Source organism: Falco rusticolus, chromosome 5 (assembly GCF_015220075.1).
Source record: "Falco rusticolus isolate bFalRus1 chromosome 5, bFalRus1.pri, whole genome shotgun sequence".
Classification (NCBI taxonomy): domain Eukaryota; kingdom Metazoa; phylum Chordata; class Aves; order Falconiformes; family Falconidae; genus Falco; species Falco rusticolus.
The window spans coordinates 65433833-65450484 of NC_051191.1; the positions used below are offsets into that span (position 1 = coordinate 65433833).

The 16652-nt window shown below is 42.5% G+C and overlaps 1 protein-coding gene across 2 annotated transcripts; it reads right to left on the reverse strand.

The window, feature by feature from the left end:
- Nucleotides 1-7119: 7119 nt before the first annotated feature.
- STMP1 (short transmembrane mitochondrial protein 1) lies at nucleotides 7120-13565 on the reverse strand. Of its 2 annotated transcripts, none has more exons than XM_037388752.1 (3): nucleotides 13433-13565; nucleotides 9912-9965; nucleotides 7120-7583 (listed from the first exon to the last, which is right to left on the reverse strand). In XM_037388752.1, exons 1-3 carry the CDS (start codon nucleotides 13445-13447, stop codon nucleotides 7503-7505), a joined length of 150 nt encoding a protein of 49 aa, XP_037244649.1. In that variant the 5' UTR covers nucleotides 13448-13565; the 3' UTR covers nucleotides 7120-7502. The 2 variants fall into 2 exon arrangements, with proteins under 2 accessions (XP_037244649.1, XP_037244648.1); XM_037388751.1 differs by lacking the exon at nucleotides 13433-13565 and adding an exon at nucleotides 10098-10455.
- Between the last annotated feature and the right edge of the window lie 3087 nt (nucleotides 13566-16652).

A 16652-nucleotide genomic window follows, 5' to 3' on the forward strand; every position in this document is an offset into this window, starting at 1 on the left:
TAGTCTTGCTCTATTTTTTCCCTGGGATACCATAACTGAAATAACACTCTCCTCCAAATTCTCTGCCTATGTTTTTTTCATGCCCTAGAACAACTATGTAGGACTTGTAAAACAGGGGATATAGGACGCCAATGGCAGAAGACAAGTATATACACACTGGTGTACTCAGTAGCCAAGTATTCAGTCCTACCATTGACTCCTACAGTGAATAAAGGGTGAGTCTTATTCACAAACCCAGAGTTTTATAAACCTACTTCTTTTAAAGGCAAATTATTATTCTTGTGAGGTGACTCATCACTGTGTTGGAAAAAAACACTTTCCTGTCTAACCACATGGCCTGGACAGAAACACAACTACCAACTACAGCATTTCAAAGGGATAACAGAGACCAACAAACAGATAGGAAGAAGTCTTCTCAGAAGGAGAATTTTTTTTTTCCACAGCACTACTATAAAGTTTCCAGTGTTGCAGTACTTGCAGTCTCTGCTTTGGAAGAAAGAGCTTCAGAAACAGATAGAAAGTTTTGTTCAATACCTTCTTTCCTTGTCATTGTACTGCAGCGGGGACACTGACCAGCAAAACCTTACCAGGCCAACAGGCCCATTGGTCTCTCTTTGGCTGCTGTTTAGTTAGTTATGCAGTTATGATTTCCCTGACAGAGAAAGTACAATCTCATCCAAGATGGCACTCAGTGCTGCTCCATGAGTAAGAAGGGAGAGGGCTGAAGTGGAGTGGTGCTGGTCTATCTCCTCATCGTGTGCATTCACTTGAACATCACACCCACCTGCTCTCTAGCAGCCCAGGGAACAGGAACTTCAAATGTTGGAAACTGTGACGTAGAGTGGATAACTACTAAACCAAAAGGCCAATGTCTTTATAGTCTGCAAAGTGAATGCCCTGCTTTTCTGACTGGATCCCTGTGATACTCAGTAAACCTTCTCTTGTATTATGTCCTGGTTTTAATAATTTCTTTAATGTCAATGCATTTAAGTTGTTTGTTAGGATGATCGAATCTCATGTAATCATGCTCTTTATATATACACTTTAATGATTTTTTATGCTTTACATTTATAATCTAGTCTCTAGATATTAGTGGGAATATCTATTCTACAAAAATAAAATGTCAATAAAATAAATTATTCACTACTGCATATTGTGGTGCTCTATGAGAATATAAATAGGATATATTTCACCTCACAACTCACCGAAAGTTCTTAGGGAAGCAGTGTTGAGCAAGAGGCGTTCGTTACTGCTTCTGCCAAAACAGAGGGATCCCAAAGACTTGTCTTGGAAATAAACAGACAGAGTAAAAACATAGGTTGGCAGAAGAGGAATGAAATGGTAGGGGGAAAAAATAAAACAAATCACAAAATCATGATTTAGCCCTTGTACAAAAAGCAGGAGGCAGCATCCCTTAGCAAAACCATTGCTATTCATAGTAGTTCCTGTAAACCTGGTTTTGAAAAAGCATTCCTGTGAATTAACATCTCAGTGCATTCCCATGCCCTCCTAATCCACAAAACAAGACCTCAGCCTCACTTTCTCAACGCTTCTCAACTACCCAGTCCCTGTGTTGCCCCTATCCTGAGCCTGCTGCTCTGCTGCACCCCAGCATATAAAACTCATGCCTGCCGCTGGGATCCAGATCCTCCACACCACTCCGGCTCCCCTCCTTGGGCATTTTGTTCACAGTCCCCCAAACTCCTTTCAGCCATCTCCCCCTGCCAAGAAACTCTCTGGCTTGGTCTCTTCCCAAGGCTTCAGCTGCTCTGTGCCTTTTACTCTGCACTCATCTAATGCTTTTCACTTCACACTTCATACACCATCACCTTCAAATTGCCTAGCTGCTCAGGGACAAATCACTCCCCACCCTCCCCATACTTATTTCTTGCTCAGCTCAGCTCCCATCAGGCCTCTGCTATCCCACAGCTCTCCCAGGGGATATGAACACAGGATATTCTCATTTGCAAGAGACAAGCTGCTGGCACACTAATCAGCTTTAGGGAGATCTAGGATTACTCACAAATCAAACACAGTGGCCACCGACACTCCTTGGTAATAACACCAACAGCATTAGCTAAATGGAAATTGCTCAGTGCTGTCTTGTGCACCTCAAGCAGTATTCCTTCAGAAACATTTCCATGAGTCTCTGGCATAGTTTGTGTCTCATGAGATTGGTGCAGAGAAATTTGGAGTGGACCCGGGCAAGGAGTTTCCCCAGCAGCCTCTCCTCCTGTTTCAGTGCTCTCAGCACACTTCCATGTCCACAGCTGCTGGCACTTGTCACTGCCCTGTCCCACCAGGCATTTGCAGGAAGGCAGTGCACTGTACCAGCCTTTTTTCCATATTAGATAAGCCAGTGCATGCACCACAGCCAGATTCTACCCTTAGACATACATGTAGAATTCCCTTTATTTCACTGAAGACATAAGAACGTACCCAAGAAAGTATTTTGTGGCAGAATCTGAATATAGCAAAGGAAAATAGCAGCAGGTGAGTAACAAGCTTGGGGCTTGGAAGCTGCGCAGCTCATAGCATGACAGCAATGGGTGCTGACTGCTGCTCTGTTTTTTTTAAAAAAATAAAATAAATGGCAAGTGAACAAACAAGTGGGATATTTTCACTGGTAATTTATAGCATACTGTCACTCAGCTTCACATTTGTCTCTACCAATAACCAAAGCTGAAGTATTTTCACCAGAGAGAAGATAAGCCTGATTTCAAATTAAGTGATTTCCAGATGCTTTCAATATTCAGCACATACATCAAGTCCTAAAAATAAAAGTTCTGCTTTCAGCCCAGAATTTAAGATTCCTATCCAAAAAGTATAATCACATTAACTAGTAAGCAGTGTACTATTCTATGTTACAGTTTCATATTACATTTTACTAGAATCCTATTAAGGCTACATATATATTCTTTTCACAGTGATATAAAACCTGAACAATTTAACTGAAGTAAACTGAGGTGATATATATTGAGCAATTTTTCATTCTTTAACTGATAGGCTAATATTTTGTTTCTCAGGAAAAAGCAGCAGAGCACGATAGCTGTACTTTATACTTGTACATGGGTTGTTCAGTTCTCTCTGGTTTGCAGAAAATGTGAATAATAGAATTTAAAACAGGCCCTTGTTTTTTTGTTGTTGTTTTTTTTTTTTATACATTCATTAGTATCGTACTACTTGGGTTGCATCTTTAAACCTGAAGGTACAGTTGTCAGAGAAGGGCTCTAATTGGTGTGATGAAAGATTGCAGAACCCCTGTTTTCACACAGAAACCCAACAGTATGTTCCACTCCAGTGTCTGGGCTTACAAGATAGTAAAGTTACTAGAGTAGTTATGGTTTGAGTTGGCGATTTACAGAAATGGGGTATGTAGGTATTTTCCAGATGTATTAAAGACTAAAGCCAGAATTGACTTTGGCATGAATATCTATTCTGGGGGCAATTTATGCAATTTGTTCAACAAAGGGAAATAAATGCAAAGTCCTGTATTTGAGGAGGAATAATCCCACACACCAGTACAAGCTGGAGCCCACTAGTTGGAATGCAACTTGGTAGAAAAGCACCTGGGTGTCCTGGTAGATGAGTTGAACATGAGACAGCAATGTGCTCTTGAGGCAAAGCAATCCAACAGTACCCTGAGCTACATTAAGCACAACATCCTCCACAGGCTGAGGGAGGAGGTGATGCTTCCCCTCCTACCCCTGCTGAAATACATCTGGACTGCTATGTCCAGTTTTGGGCTCCCCAGTACAAGAGGCACATGGGCATACTAGAACAAGTCCTGTCCAAGGGCCACGAAGACCAAAGGGTGCATCACGCACCATGAGACAAGGGGTTGTAGTTCTGTGACATAAAATGGCACCACTGCACATTCATGTTAGTTCTGTGAGGTAAATCCACTGTCTTTATTTGAGCTCTGGTGCCCAGTAGGCTAATGATTAGCTTTGCTATCTGGCGTTTTGTGATTTTCAGTATTAATCCTTTACTGTATTCAATGGAAGATAGTCTACAGGAGCCTTAGGGCAGCATTTCCCATCACAAGATAGTAAGTCTCAAGCCACAGCAAATATTTGATTAGTAGCTCATATATTCCTTTACCTCCCTTCTGCGTTGAACCTTCAGCTCCTAGGACATGTCTCAAAAGAATCAATACATGAAAGTGAATACAACCGCTTTTAGTAAAGGAAGGAAGATGGCATATTTTAGGTGGAAATTCCAGCTATCCACACAGGCATTTTGAACATGCAGGAATTCACAGTACCCACTGTAAGCGGGAAACTTGCTCCTGGATATCTTGAAGGTGCATGCATCCTTTGTGACCTGCTATGACACCACTGCAACCAAAGCCCTCTGAGCCTTCAGACGTAACATCTGCACCAAGCAGATCTCTGTGTACTTTCTGCCCTCTGAAATACAAGGTTAACCTCTAGTATCCTCTAGGATAGCCTCAGGCTGAATCACTTAGGTAAAATGTGTCATACAGTAGTTGTAAAGTCCACAAGAACTCTGTTACAATGTTATACAGCTCTCCAGCTTACAATGTGGGGCAAAAAAGACAGCTTGAGCTAAAATGGGAAGTGTTACAAACTGTGAAACGTTTGTCCTATCTTTAATATTAATGAGCATATACTGTTTCTACAGCACTACAGCTGGCTGTAGCTGGTTCACTTCATAATCTGTCAGGGAAAAAAAATAAAATCCTAACATCTGCTTGGAATGCTCAGCTGAAAGTTTCAGCTCCAAATAACACTTTGAGTAACACAGGCCTGTTTGGCAACAAATAGAGATTGCAAATATTACTTCCTTTCTTGTCTCTGTATAAAGGGAAGAACATAAAGCATGTTTGAGGAAAGAAATAATCCAATTTTGAACATTACCATAATTTTATATGACAGGCAAAGAAATATGGATGGGTTAGAGCCAGCATTGAACTCTGCTCAAAAATAGGAAAGAAAGAAATGGGGATGGGGGGGGTGGGGGCAGAGCAGGAAGCCAAGTTCACCACATTCATGAAAGCATTAGAACAGCTGTACAGAGCTGTCTCACTCTATGGAAAAGTTTGTGGGTGTGTAAGACAGTTCCTTCAATCTGGTCTGAAGTCTAGGAAAGCCAATGGCAACGCCTTTCAAAGACCAGAGCGTACACTACTGCTTCAGTACAACAGCTGTACTTTGGGAACTCCCTTCACCAAGCGCACTCTTAGCATCTTCTACACATACTGCTACCACTGTGCTTCTGGTAGCTAATGTTAGGTAGCACAAATAATTTCTCCCTGTTCAAGTTTTTTGAGTGTTCACTACAGGGAGAGTTGGTAGCATAGCTAGTAAGATTGTGGTTTTTAAACTTGTCAAATATTCATCAGTAAAGACTGAAAGTTTTTATGTTTAGCTACACATTTCAGGGCAGATGGTAAAAGGAAGGATGGGAAATTACAGGTGAAGTATTTCTCATACAGGTATATATACATACATTCCTTAAAAAGGAGAATCTTTAGATGAGATATACTTTCCTCAGTTGCAGAACCGCATTGTAGAACAACTCTGCCACCACCAAACTTTAGTAAAGGAAGCAAAAGTTTGGTGTAAGATACTCTGAAAATCTGTCTTTGCCAATTCAGTGAAAACTCCTAAGCCTGGAATCCACCTCGATGTATCCAAATTAAAAGCTTTGGGGTGGAGGGTGAAAATTACAATGGGTACATGGGGATCCCTGTACTTGAGAGCTTTCATGTTATGTTTATCTCAGAGAGCACAGTCCACCGTGTCTACGGAGCAAAACAGTTACTGCCAAAAGCTTGTGGTATCTTCCCTCCAAATACCTCTAGGCCAGTCTCATGGACTAAACATCCATTAGAGATCAAAGCACATCTTCTGATTTAGTCTCTTCTGAAAGGAATCCAGTCCATGTGCTCTACAGTTTTCCTATAATGACAATGAAAACATGGTAAAAGGGCAATTCACTTTGAAGGCACCATCCTTACCCTAACTAAAACACTACCGGAGAAGCACTCTAGGTGTGCTTTAATCAAGAGCCTGAAAGAGTAGAGAAGGTCATTCTCTGTGCTTGTTCCTCCTGCTTGTTCATAGCAGTCCATCACCAGGCATTGTTAATAAAAGCAAGGAGAGTATCTTTCTGGTGCTTTTCTCTGTCCTTCACGGCCTGTCTGTCAGGACAGACTGTCAAGAGGACTCAGTGATTTAAGCCACCTTACAGAGTTGATAGATCTCATCTATTTTACAGAAAAAAAATATTAAATTTTATTTGATAGACTGTTGAATTAATAAAACTTACATCTATTCAAATTATGGCAATATTTTCTTCAGAATTTACAAAAGAATTTCTGCACAACTATGGTTTCCAAATGCAGACTGGTTTTCATTCAAAGAAATTAGGACACCGCTACAATATATGTATTTTCTCACACACCAGGGTTTTCAGTGGCACAGTGGCAGCAATGGGTGAAGAGCATACCAGACAACAAGGGAGACCAGCAGATCAATGGTTCTAATTCTAAGAAAATACATGGTAGACAACTGAAACAAATTGCAACGGCAGTGGGCTGAAGACCACGCACAGGAATGAGGAAGTAATGACAATACCAGACTTACTTGATAGAAATACTGAGCTCTAGTCCTTGTTCCACAACAAGTAGCAATAAAAAAGCATACTTAGAACAATTACACATATTGGGTCATTAAGTAAGTAAATAAAGTGAATGGTTTGGATTCACAATTTAACTGCTGACCTCCATGTGCCCCAATTACCACATGCGGAAGATAACTCTTCTCTCCCCCATCCTCCCCAATGCTCCAGAGACACCCTCAAGCAACCAAGCAGAAGGGAAAGATGAAGAGACAATAATAGAAGAAACCATAAATTTAAAACATAGGTTAAAGTTGATGGCCTTTTACGCTTTTTAAAATCAGCCATGTTTGTGCAAAGTCTACACTGCTGGAAGTGATGATTTAACATAATGGAAAAGGCAGGAGCTCCCCACTTCCCCCCAGGTTTATAGTTTGACAAATGAGCTTTCCCCATCTCCAATAATGGAACGCAGATCTTGAGGACAGTGAAGTATCACTGCTCACAACAAATGACAAGAAACCCTGAAAGTTACTTTTCTATGCATTTAATTTCTTCTGCGATGTTCTAAGACCTAGGGTTTTACGAAGTGTGAGGTATACATAGTAACAGGACTAAGAGGACTCCAGTTTGGTCAGGTAAAAATGGGTTACAAAATATTAGGAAAAGCAATAACAAAAATTACAAATGATCTTATCCAGTCGCATATCAGCTGCAAATCCAAATTCTGAAACCCTTGAAAATCAGTCCCAGGAAAAGTTCACGGCTGCTCTTTCCAAAGAAGGACTTTCCAGTTCTAGGAGACTAAAAGTGGTGGAACCTCCCATGCCAACCCTCTACTTGATCTTTGTTGCCTGAAAGGTAAATTGCATTCTTGATGCACACACAGAGATGACCTGGGTAACACTGCTCTCTTAGGACTTGTCGCTGGGAGGTTTCTTCTTAGCTTCCACATCCTTCTTGAAATCTTCAAGCTTCTTTGCAATGTTAGGAATCTTTAAAGACAAAACAACAAAAAAAACCAAAAAAACCACAGAAATTAACAAAATCTCCTCAGCTACATGAGCTTCAGCAGGAAAGACAATACTATAAACACAGCAAGAAATTCTATGAAGTTTAAACTGGTTTCTAGAAGATACTTGCTTCCAGGATGTTACCTTGCACAGAGGTTAAAAACAAAGCAATATCAAGCAAACAGCTGACAAAAACACTTCACATGAGGCTTCAGGAGATATTTTAGATTGTTAAGACTAAAAGTCAACCAGTAGGAACAGGAGGAAAAAAAAATGTCACTTTACAGGAAGTTTATTAAGACCAGTCTGGCTTCCCCACTGAAAGATGACAGACTGCCAAGAATAAGCCAATTTAAACACTGATGCACAAACTTTAATAATGACTTTTTGAGGGAAAATTAGATTGTACTATACTCATCACAAACTAAGAGAAAAAATAGGTTCAAGAGCAGCAAATATGTTCTCAAGAAATTTATGAAGAAATACTTCTCCTGGTCCACCTTTGGGAACCAAACTTCCCCACTTGGGAATTCTACTACATTGCAAATTGGTGACCTTTTGCAGTTTCACACTTGAATGAAAATTCAATTTACTGCTCGTGAATTTCAAAACTTCAGCTCTCCCATGCAAATAAAAGCATTTTAAAAAAATAATCCAACAGTAAATTTTGACAACTTTTTAAAAAATAGCAGCAACTTTAAGGAGCAAGGAATAGATTATCTCATTACTCTAGCTAAAACGGGGAATTGACAACACTGGATTTCACAAGCTAACTGATTAAAATGAAAAGAAAGCAAAGTTCCCCTTGGTATAATTGTGAAAAAAAAATCATGGGGTTTTACTTCGTATGTAACCTGACCACAGAGCAGAAGTGAATCCCAACAGACTGGATGGTTTGGGCTAATAGTACAGGTAGCATCCTAAGTTTTTCTCTTACCTTCCCTTTCAAAGTTAAGCTCTGTTTGTGCAAACAAAATTAAGAGCCCAGCCTGCAACATGCCTGACATTTAAGCTAAACCAAGAGAATTCCACTGCTGTCAAGAGAACCCTCCATGTGTTTATAACTAAGCACATGTGTGTACAGCTGCAGAATTAGGACCTCATTATGACATGTTTATCTTAGATGTCATTTAAAACAAATCATCTTCAATACCAGCAATAAAATGACCACGTTCATCCTGCAAGTCAGTGTTACCTTCCCAGGGAACCACTTCCTGCAAATCAAAAGCATGTCCCCCTCTTGTGGCAACACTTTATTAGTGCTGCCAAAAAAACCCACTATACCATGCTTACAATCCATATTGATACACCCAAATATATTCTTATGGTTACATTTTCATAATACTGTTAAAACATATATTGGAAAGAAACACCAGATTTTTATTAGTACTCCTACAGGAGTGCTGACATGAAGCATCACAACAGTTTGTGCATGACCAAGAAGCTAAAAATAAGAATTCTGAAAGCGACATGACTTCAATACTGAAGATGAGAGGAAAGCAAAACACGTCTTCAGAGATTTGAGCCTCAACAGCTTTGCTTTTTTAAACTAGTCTAATACAGTTTGCATAAGAAAGGAAAAAACTTAATGTTAAATTTTATTAACTCCTCTAGCCTGTAAAAAGCTAAGTGGCACTGCTCTTAAAAGGGATTCTGCTGACCACTGAAATTAAAAGCTTGTATTGAAGACTCAGCTCTAAATCTGCTCTAACTCCCACAGTGAAAAACCTCTGTTCACAGTGGGAACTCAGGAAAGGAAGTTCACTCTCTTCTCACTGTGAGAAAAAGAGGAAAGAGACTGTAGCTCAACACGCTGTTTGAAGTAGGAGCACATGCTGAATTTTCCACAAAAGCTGGCAAAACTTACTTTCATTATTGGTACAGGAGACAGAAATTTCAGATGCTCTGAAGGATTTTTAAGTAACAAACAGGTGTAGTGAGTGGAGAACACTGTAAGCAGACAGTCCATCAGTCAGGAAACCAGTATTTTAGTGCTGATATAACCCATAAACAGGTGCTAAACCTTTTCTGTTTCTCCTGTCTCTACCTGTGTAGATACCTATTTACCATACCTGTGCTCTAGGGCCCTAACACCAGTAAAGGCTATAAGCATTACTCCTTCACAGGGAAGATGTCAGAGGTACATGTTTGGTTCCATTTACACTCAAGTTCACCTGTAACTCAAGTCAGATCTGCACTGTGTTTAAATAAACCATCAAAATAAAAACTGATTCAGTTCCAACTGAGAGAAAACAGCCTTATATCTTCAGTTCAGAATAGGTTTAACTCTGAGAATACAAGGATACTCACATCATAGTTCTGAGCCAGATACATCCCAACCACATTGCCAAGAGTAAAACCAAGCTAAAAAGGGAGAGAAGAATAGTTAACGAATGTGCTTTTGATGGAAGGATGTTAACATAAAATTTTAAAAAAATAATATTGCAAGTCATGTAGACTAATGATTTTCAATTCCACTTCTACTTAATTTCTCACCTTTCCTCCAGAGAGGTGCATTTTAACCATCTTCCTCACTAGGAAATCCTTGTCATCATTTCCAAAATACAGCACAGTTGTGTTGTCAATACACATATCCAAGACTATTTGGATCACTTTTGTAAAGTTCTCTGCATACCCACAAAGGCAGCAACTCTGATAAAAATGGGTGAGATAGCAGCACAAACCTACATAACACATATCTCTTGGTCCATGCCTGTAAAGCCTCAAGAAACACCCCACTAGAATAACACTCCGTGCTGGGAAGGGACACACATATACAAAGACATAACACAATAATATACAGTAAAAAAAAAAAAAAGTTCACAAGCTTGAAAGTCAGAACTCTTGAAAGTCAGGCTTTGACTGCAAAAAGATCCCAGTCTCACCTTAAAATGCTTAAAAATAGAGCTTCTCCATCAGCTTAAACTGATGAAAGTTCTCTTCTGCAACAATTAACAGCTGTTCACCTCCAGACCCTTCTGACCCCAAAAGATTAGTTTTCAGCCAAATCCACTCTGATCGTAAGGCAGGAAAACACTGTTGGTTGGAAGCAGGGCACAACCTCTCTTGACAATTTTGCAAACTAGTAGCTGCTGAAGAGTGTCTGTGAAAATGCATGCTGGAAGGAGAGCAAGATTAAAACAGAAGCACAGTTCCTGGCCTAGACCTTGCTTGCCAGCTGAGGAAAATCTTCAAGTGTAACAACACTTTTGGGGTGAAAGAAATTCCTCTTTTCAGACAGGGGATGAGATTTTCATTCACCAATTCCCCAAGACCCTAAATTTTATTTTGATATTTGTATTTCATAAGAAGTACATCCTGTACTATGAAAGCTCATTTGACTATTTTGGGAGGACGCTACTAATATTGTGCCTTCATTCATAGTCAGTAGACAAATCACTCTGACAGATGAGGTCAGTTTAATAATTTAAGAAAATTATTATAGCTTATGGTCACTGCTGTCAAAATAAGAATATTTTAAGAAAAATAAAACCACTGTTTACAATAATAACTTTGCCATCACATACTGACTAGACATCTTTTCCATGCCAAAAGCAGGATATACGGTATGGCTCATATTTTCAGTGATTCAGACTCCATAAGCATCACCAGTTAAAAGCTTTAGAAAACTAAAATTGGTTGAAAACTGTCAAATGAACCATAACTGCAAATTACTTCAGTATATTCTTAAACAGATTTTTAGTCTTATACTTTGCTTACCATTACTTTTTCTAGGAGCTTAAACAATTTAAAGAAAAAGTAGAGTTCTTTTTGTGTACACTACACTGGTTATCATTTGCTCTTGTAGTTTCAATTATCAGTTAAAGTAGTACTCTGGGAGATATTAAAAATATTACACTGATGTAAACCAGACTTGTGCTTCCTCTTAATGCAGAGCATCATTCCAGCAAGAGAATTTCCTCTATCTTTAGCAGCGTCTGAGAACTCACTTGAAAACACAAACAAGGTCCTTGTTTATTAGCCGTCTCCTAGGCTTTCACCCTACAAAAGGTAGGATGAGACAACTTTTTTCTGAAGATGGGACAACTATCATATTCTGCTGTGTGATAAACCTTATTTGGTACAGAGCAGTGAGATCAGTACTCCCTTTAAAGGTACCCCTTTACTGAAAAGTCTAGCACTGCATTCAAGAGCAGTCTACCCAGTTATGTACACTCAAGCAGTGTGAAAAAATTCACTATTTAGACTTCAATCATGTGGAAAGTAAAGAATATAGCCAATTAAAACGTGCATGTTGACTAAAGACAACAGGGCGAATGAGAGTTTGGGGTCTTCCAGTTTCTACCCAGCATTTCAAGTCACACTTTAAAAAAATGTTTATTTAATACTTGGGACAGCAAAAATACAAGGTTTGTGAGATTATCCCTTTATCTCCTTGCTACAGCCCTAACAAGGGGCAGCAAGAGTCTACACCCAAAGAAGGAAGAAACACAGAATTAGTGTATCTTTTTTCTAACCTTCAGGTGCTAATCAAGAAGTCATAATTAATATCTAGCAACAAAAGATTAGTAGCAAGCAGTGGAGTTGATAAACACAGAAACTTCGAGAGTGGCTAAGCGTATATACCCTCACTGTTTTCACCAGAGCGGACAGAGACTGTAAACAGCTACAGAAATTACGGAGGCTTTCATACTTGTTGCTCCAAAGTTGAGATAAGAAATAGGCCTCATTTATTAATTTCATAAAACCACAGAGACTCTCCCAACTTACAACAGGCCATCTCTTCTTGCTCTGTATCAACAAGTGAAATTTATTAGCCAGCTGAATTACAGTTCCCCCAACAAAAGTACTTACTGGGACATACCTGAACACAACCAAAAGCCTGAAGTATCCCTCACGTCACTAGAACGAAAACCAGGAGGCTGTTTCCATGCTTTGCTATAGCAGGAAACACCATCTTTTTGGTCAGGTAATTTATTTCCACACTGGGCAGTAAAAATACCAGCATTGATCAAGTATTTAATGAAGAGTAGCCAAGCATCCAACGTCAGGCCCCCAGAAGAGTTTAGGGGAACATATAGAAAGGACTGTTAGAAACGTACAAAAATATTCAGTCTAATTCTGTTGTTCTTAAGGGGATTTAATGAAAGGCAGTGATGAAACGTGACCCCTGCCTTGACTTCTATATATAAAAAGCCCGCATCTGAAGCGATAAATGATTTAAGGGTGCACACAGCGGCACGGCCCGAGCCCCGCTCTCCCGTAACGGGGAGGCACGTACGGCAACACAAAGGAACTCCAGCGGCAGGGAGGGCACAACCGTGACCAAGCAAAACCTGCTGAGTCTCCAAGGCAAACTAGGGGCACACCTGGGAGAAAAAAGCAGGCAGGAACTTCATTTTCGGAGCAGTTTTAAGGTTTTACGCGTCGTTTTAAGGCATCGTTCGGCGGGGAGCAGGGACAAAGCGAGCGGGTGCCCAAAGGCGCGGCGGGGCGACTCAAGGGGTCCGGGCGGGACTGAAGGAGCCGGAGCGGGGCCGCAGCCGCCCGCAAAGGGATGCCGCGCTGCCGGGGAGCCAGAACCGGGCGCAGTCGCCCCGCTGAGACGGGCTCACGGCCAGGGGGGCGAGTGACGCCCCGGGGCAGGAGCACCCAAGGCGGCTGAAGGGGGAGGCCGCCGCCAGCCCTCCAGGCAGGGCAGCGCGGCAGGGGTTGGCCGCCACTCTCCGGCCCCCCCGGGAGCGCGGGTGCGGGCGGTGACGGCACACAGCGGCTTTTCCTGCCGCCGCCGAGGCGCGCACCCACCGCCGCCCCGCCCGCCTCGCTCCGCCGCCAAATGGCGGCATCGCCGCCGCCCCGCGGAGCCTTACCAAGAACTGCAGCATGGCGCCAGCCTCGCTGCTTCCCTCCCTGCCCACCAGCTGGGGAAGTCAGGCGGGCGGCGGCAGCTCCTCTTCCGGGTGCCGGCCCGCCCTCACCGCGGGGAGGGGTGCGCCCAGCGCCGCCCGCCCGCGCCCATGGGCGGCCCCGGCTCCACCAGGCCCCGGGCCGGGACCCACCCGCTGGGGGCGGGGGGCGCTGCCGCCCGCTCCCTGCTGCTTGGTGCGGGGCAGAAGCACGCAAGGGTGGCGGCGGTCCCGCTTCTTAAGGCCTCCCTCCCGCTGCACGGGGAGGCGTCTGGTGCCGGCCAGCCGAGCCCGCCGCTCCCGAGGGGCGTTAAATGAGAGTTTTTACACTGCGGGTAGTTTCAAAATGGAGTCTATCAAAAGGAATGATAGGAGGAACCAGGCATCCAGGTGCGGGCGAGGCCTGTATGATTTGGGTGTTCCCTGCCTTAGTGCTTGGGAAATCCTAGCCTCCTAGGCTGGAGAGGCCTGAACGAAACGGGGTTTGTTTGCTGGGTTTTTTCATTCCCTACTCAGCACTTGCTAGATCACATCTAGCGTGTCCATGGCCGGGCTTAGGGCCCTGGCACAGGGAAGACTTGGACAAGCTGAAGCAAGCTGAGCACAGAGCCCAGGAGCTGATCAGGGCAGGAGACCTCCCTGCGAGCAGAGGCTGAAGGAGCAGGGAATGGGCAGACCTGACAGCAACCCCCCAGGGCTCACAAGGGGGATATTGGCCAGGTGGAGCTGTGCTCTTCATAGATGGGAGGATGAGAGATAGCAGGGGCATGATGAAATGAGAGGACTGGGCTGAATGTAAGAATAGGCTGTTTTGTCACTTATAGGAGGCAGGAGGTTGGCACAGACTGCCCAGAGAGATTGTGCTGTCTTCACCTTTGGAGGTTTCCGAGAGCCAGATGGGTTAAACCCTAAGCAACCCCCACTCTAAGCTCAGAGAAGACCCTGCTCTGTGTAGGAGGTTGGACTAGGGACTTCCAGAGCCCCCCTCCCACCTGAATCAATCCCACAAGAGCTTTCAAAAAAAATGTTCCCTTTGTTTTCATCCCTTTTTTTTACTAGCACAACCAGAAAACGAAGAGTAGTTGTCCTTTGCAAAATGCTGGGTTTGGTTTCTTTTAATGGCTACACATAATAAATTGAGATTTGGGCAGTATAATACTTAGGGAGATCCTTCTGCTGAAAGCCAGTAAGAGACTGGAGATTATTGCAATGCATTACAAGTCTCTTTATCACATACCATTTCAGATTTCAACCCCCCCAAAAAAACCCCCAAAACATGTGCCTACTGTGGAACTATTAGGCAACTCTTCCCTGAAACCATGTCAGCTCAGACTAAGCCTCTGTTCTCAGAAAGCTCAAATGCTCCATCTGACAGAAAGCATGTAGCTTCCTGCCTTTCTGGAGCAGGTACCTTGGTGAAATAGAGAAATATCTTCTACCCATTTTTAGAAAGAAAGCACAGAAAGAGATTAACTTCTTTTTTTGATCCTGGTGATACTGTGATGAGGAGCTGGATTGGAGACAACTTTCTCCTGAATTTCAGGCTAACCAAAGCTGCTATATTGAGCTTCCCTCCCTGGGCCAGAGCTGACATCTGGAAATGGCACACAAAGGGTTGGATGGATGTGGCACAAGAGGCAGGGTTGGGATTCCTTGCCTTCTGGAATGGGTCTCCCAGGAGTCTTGGAAATGAGCTTGGTTTTGGCATCAGGAACAAATATATCACTGGGTAATAACTTCCTGATGCTGAGGCCATCTACATGTGTGCTGGATCAGATCACTAATATTACAGATTCCATTCTTAGCATGTCAGAAATCAGAAGGAAACAAGGCTTTTAATAATAATAATGCCTCCACATTATCACCAAAGGGACATAAGACTTTTCCTGTTTTCTGCTCATTAAAAATGTTATTATGCTTAGGCTATAATGAGTGCAACATGTTAGATAGTCTTGACTCAACAGTACTGGGCACAGTTGTTTTCCTACATGCCATGAATTTCCTTTGTGACAGTGGGCAGCCAAAAATAATTTTTTCCTTTAAAGGAAATCCATTCCATTTACATCAGCCGATGCTGAATCATTCTGAGTTAGAGACTGTAGAGGGCAGGTATGGTGGATGGCATATGTTATTGGAAGGAAGAGCTCAGTCTGACAGCTATAAATACAACTGTCATAGGGTGGGATGGGGGTTGGGGTTGGGGTTGGAGAGAGGAAAAGAAGCAACTCCTTTTTTTGAGCTCCTCCAAATATGCCTTCACCTCAGATCAGAGAGTCTCCTAAGCAGGCAGCACTTACTCCACCCTGGGCATTGGCTGTAACTTGTTTAGAGTGAATGTATTTAATCTTGAAGAAGAGAAGGAATCAGGAAGAAGCACAAAAGTCTACCCATCTCCAGGACCACTGGTGCTATTCTGGGCAATGTTCAGGGGGTGGAAGGAGTCCATTGTGCTAAATGGCACCCATTTTGTTTTGCCTGCTTGGGAACGGGCCAGTTATATGGCCTGCTTTTCATTTGCTTTGCTTTTTTCATTGCCTGCCTGTCCTGCCAGAGAATGATACAAGTTGTAATCCTTCTCAGACCAGGGACTTATGGCTGTCTGGGTCTTATTAAGGTAGTTCCTTCAGCTTCTTGCCAGCTGTTGCAATAGAGATTGGTAATTCACATGTGATGAATAAGGACGGGATGAGGAGCGGCAGCTCAAATGGGAGTACATTGAGCTTGGGGAGAACTGAACTGACTGCACTCAACTGACTACCCCAGGGAAAACCTGGGCTTAGTGAGACTGACAGCTGATTTACAGTATCTTTGCTTTAGCTCCTTCCACATTGCCATCACACACACATTTTAGGAAATTGATTTTTTTGTGTGGCAAAACACAGGTCTGAATCCAGAAGTGTGAGTATCTGCAGTATAAAGAAGAACGTAAAAGTTACGGAGCACCAGTGAGATCCCAGGAGCTAGTGCATGCATTCAGTCCAAACCAAAGCTGAAATGCTGCTTATCAAGTACAGTGAGTTCTTCAGTTACCTGCAGATGAGACATACAAATACTCTGGTAATTTTGAACAGTAAGTCTGTGCAGTCAAGTTGTAAAGGCCATAGTAACATCCATAGATATAATGAACAATGTCTTTGAAAACAGATTGTCCCTTGTAACCAAGAATCTTGAAGAGTAAGCTACT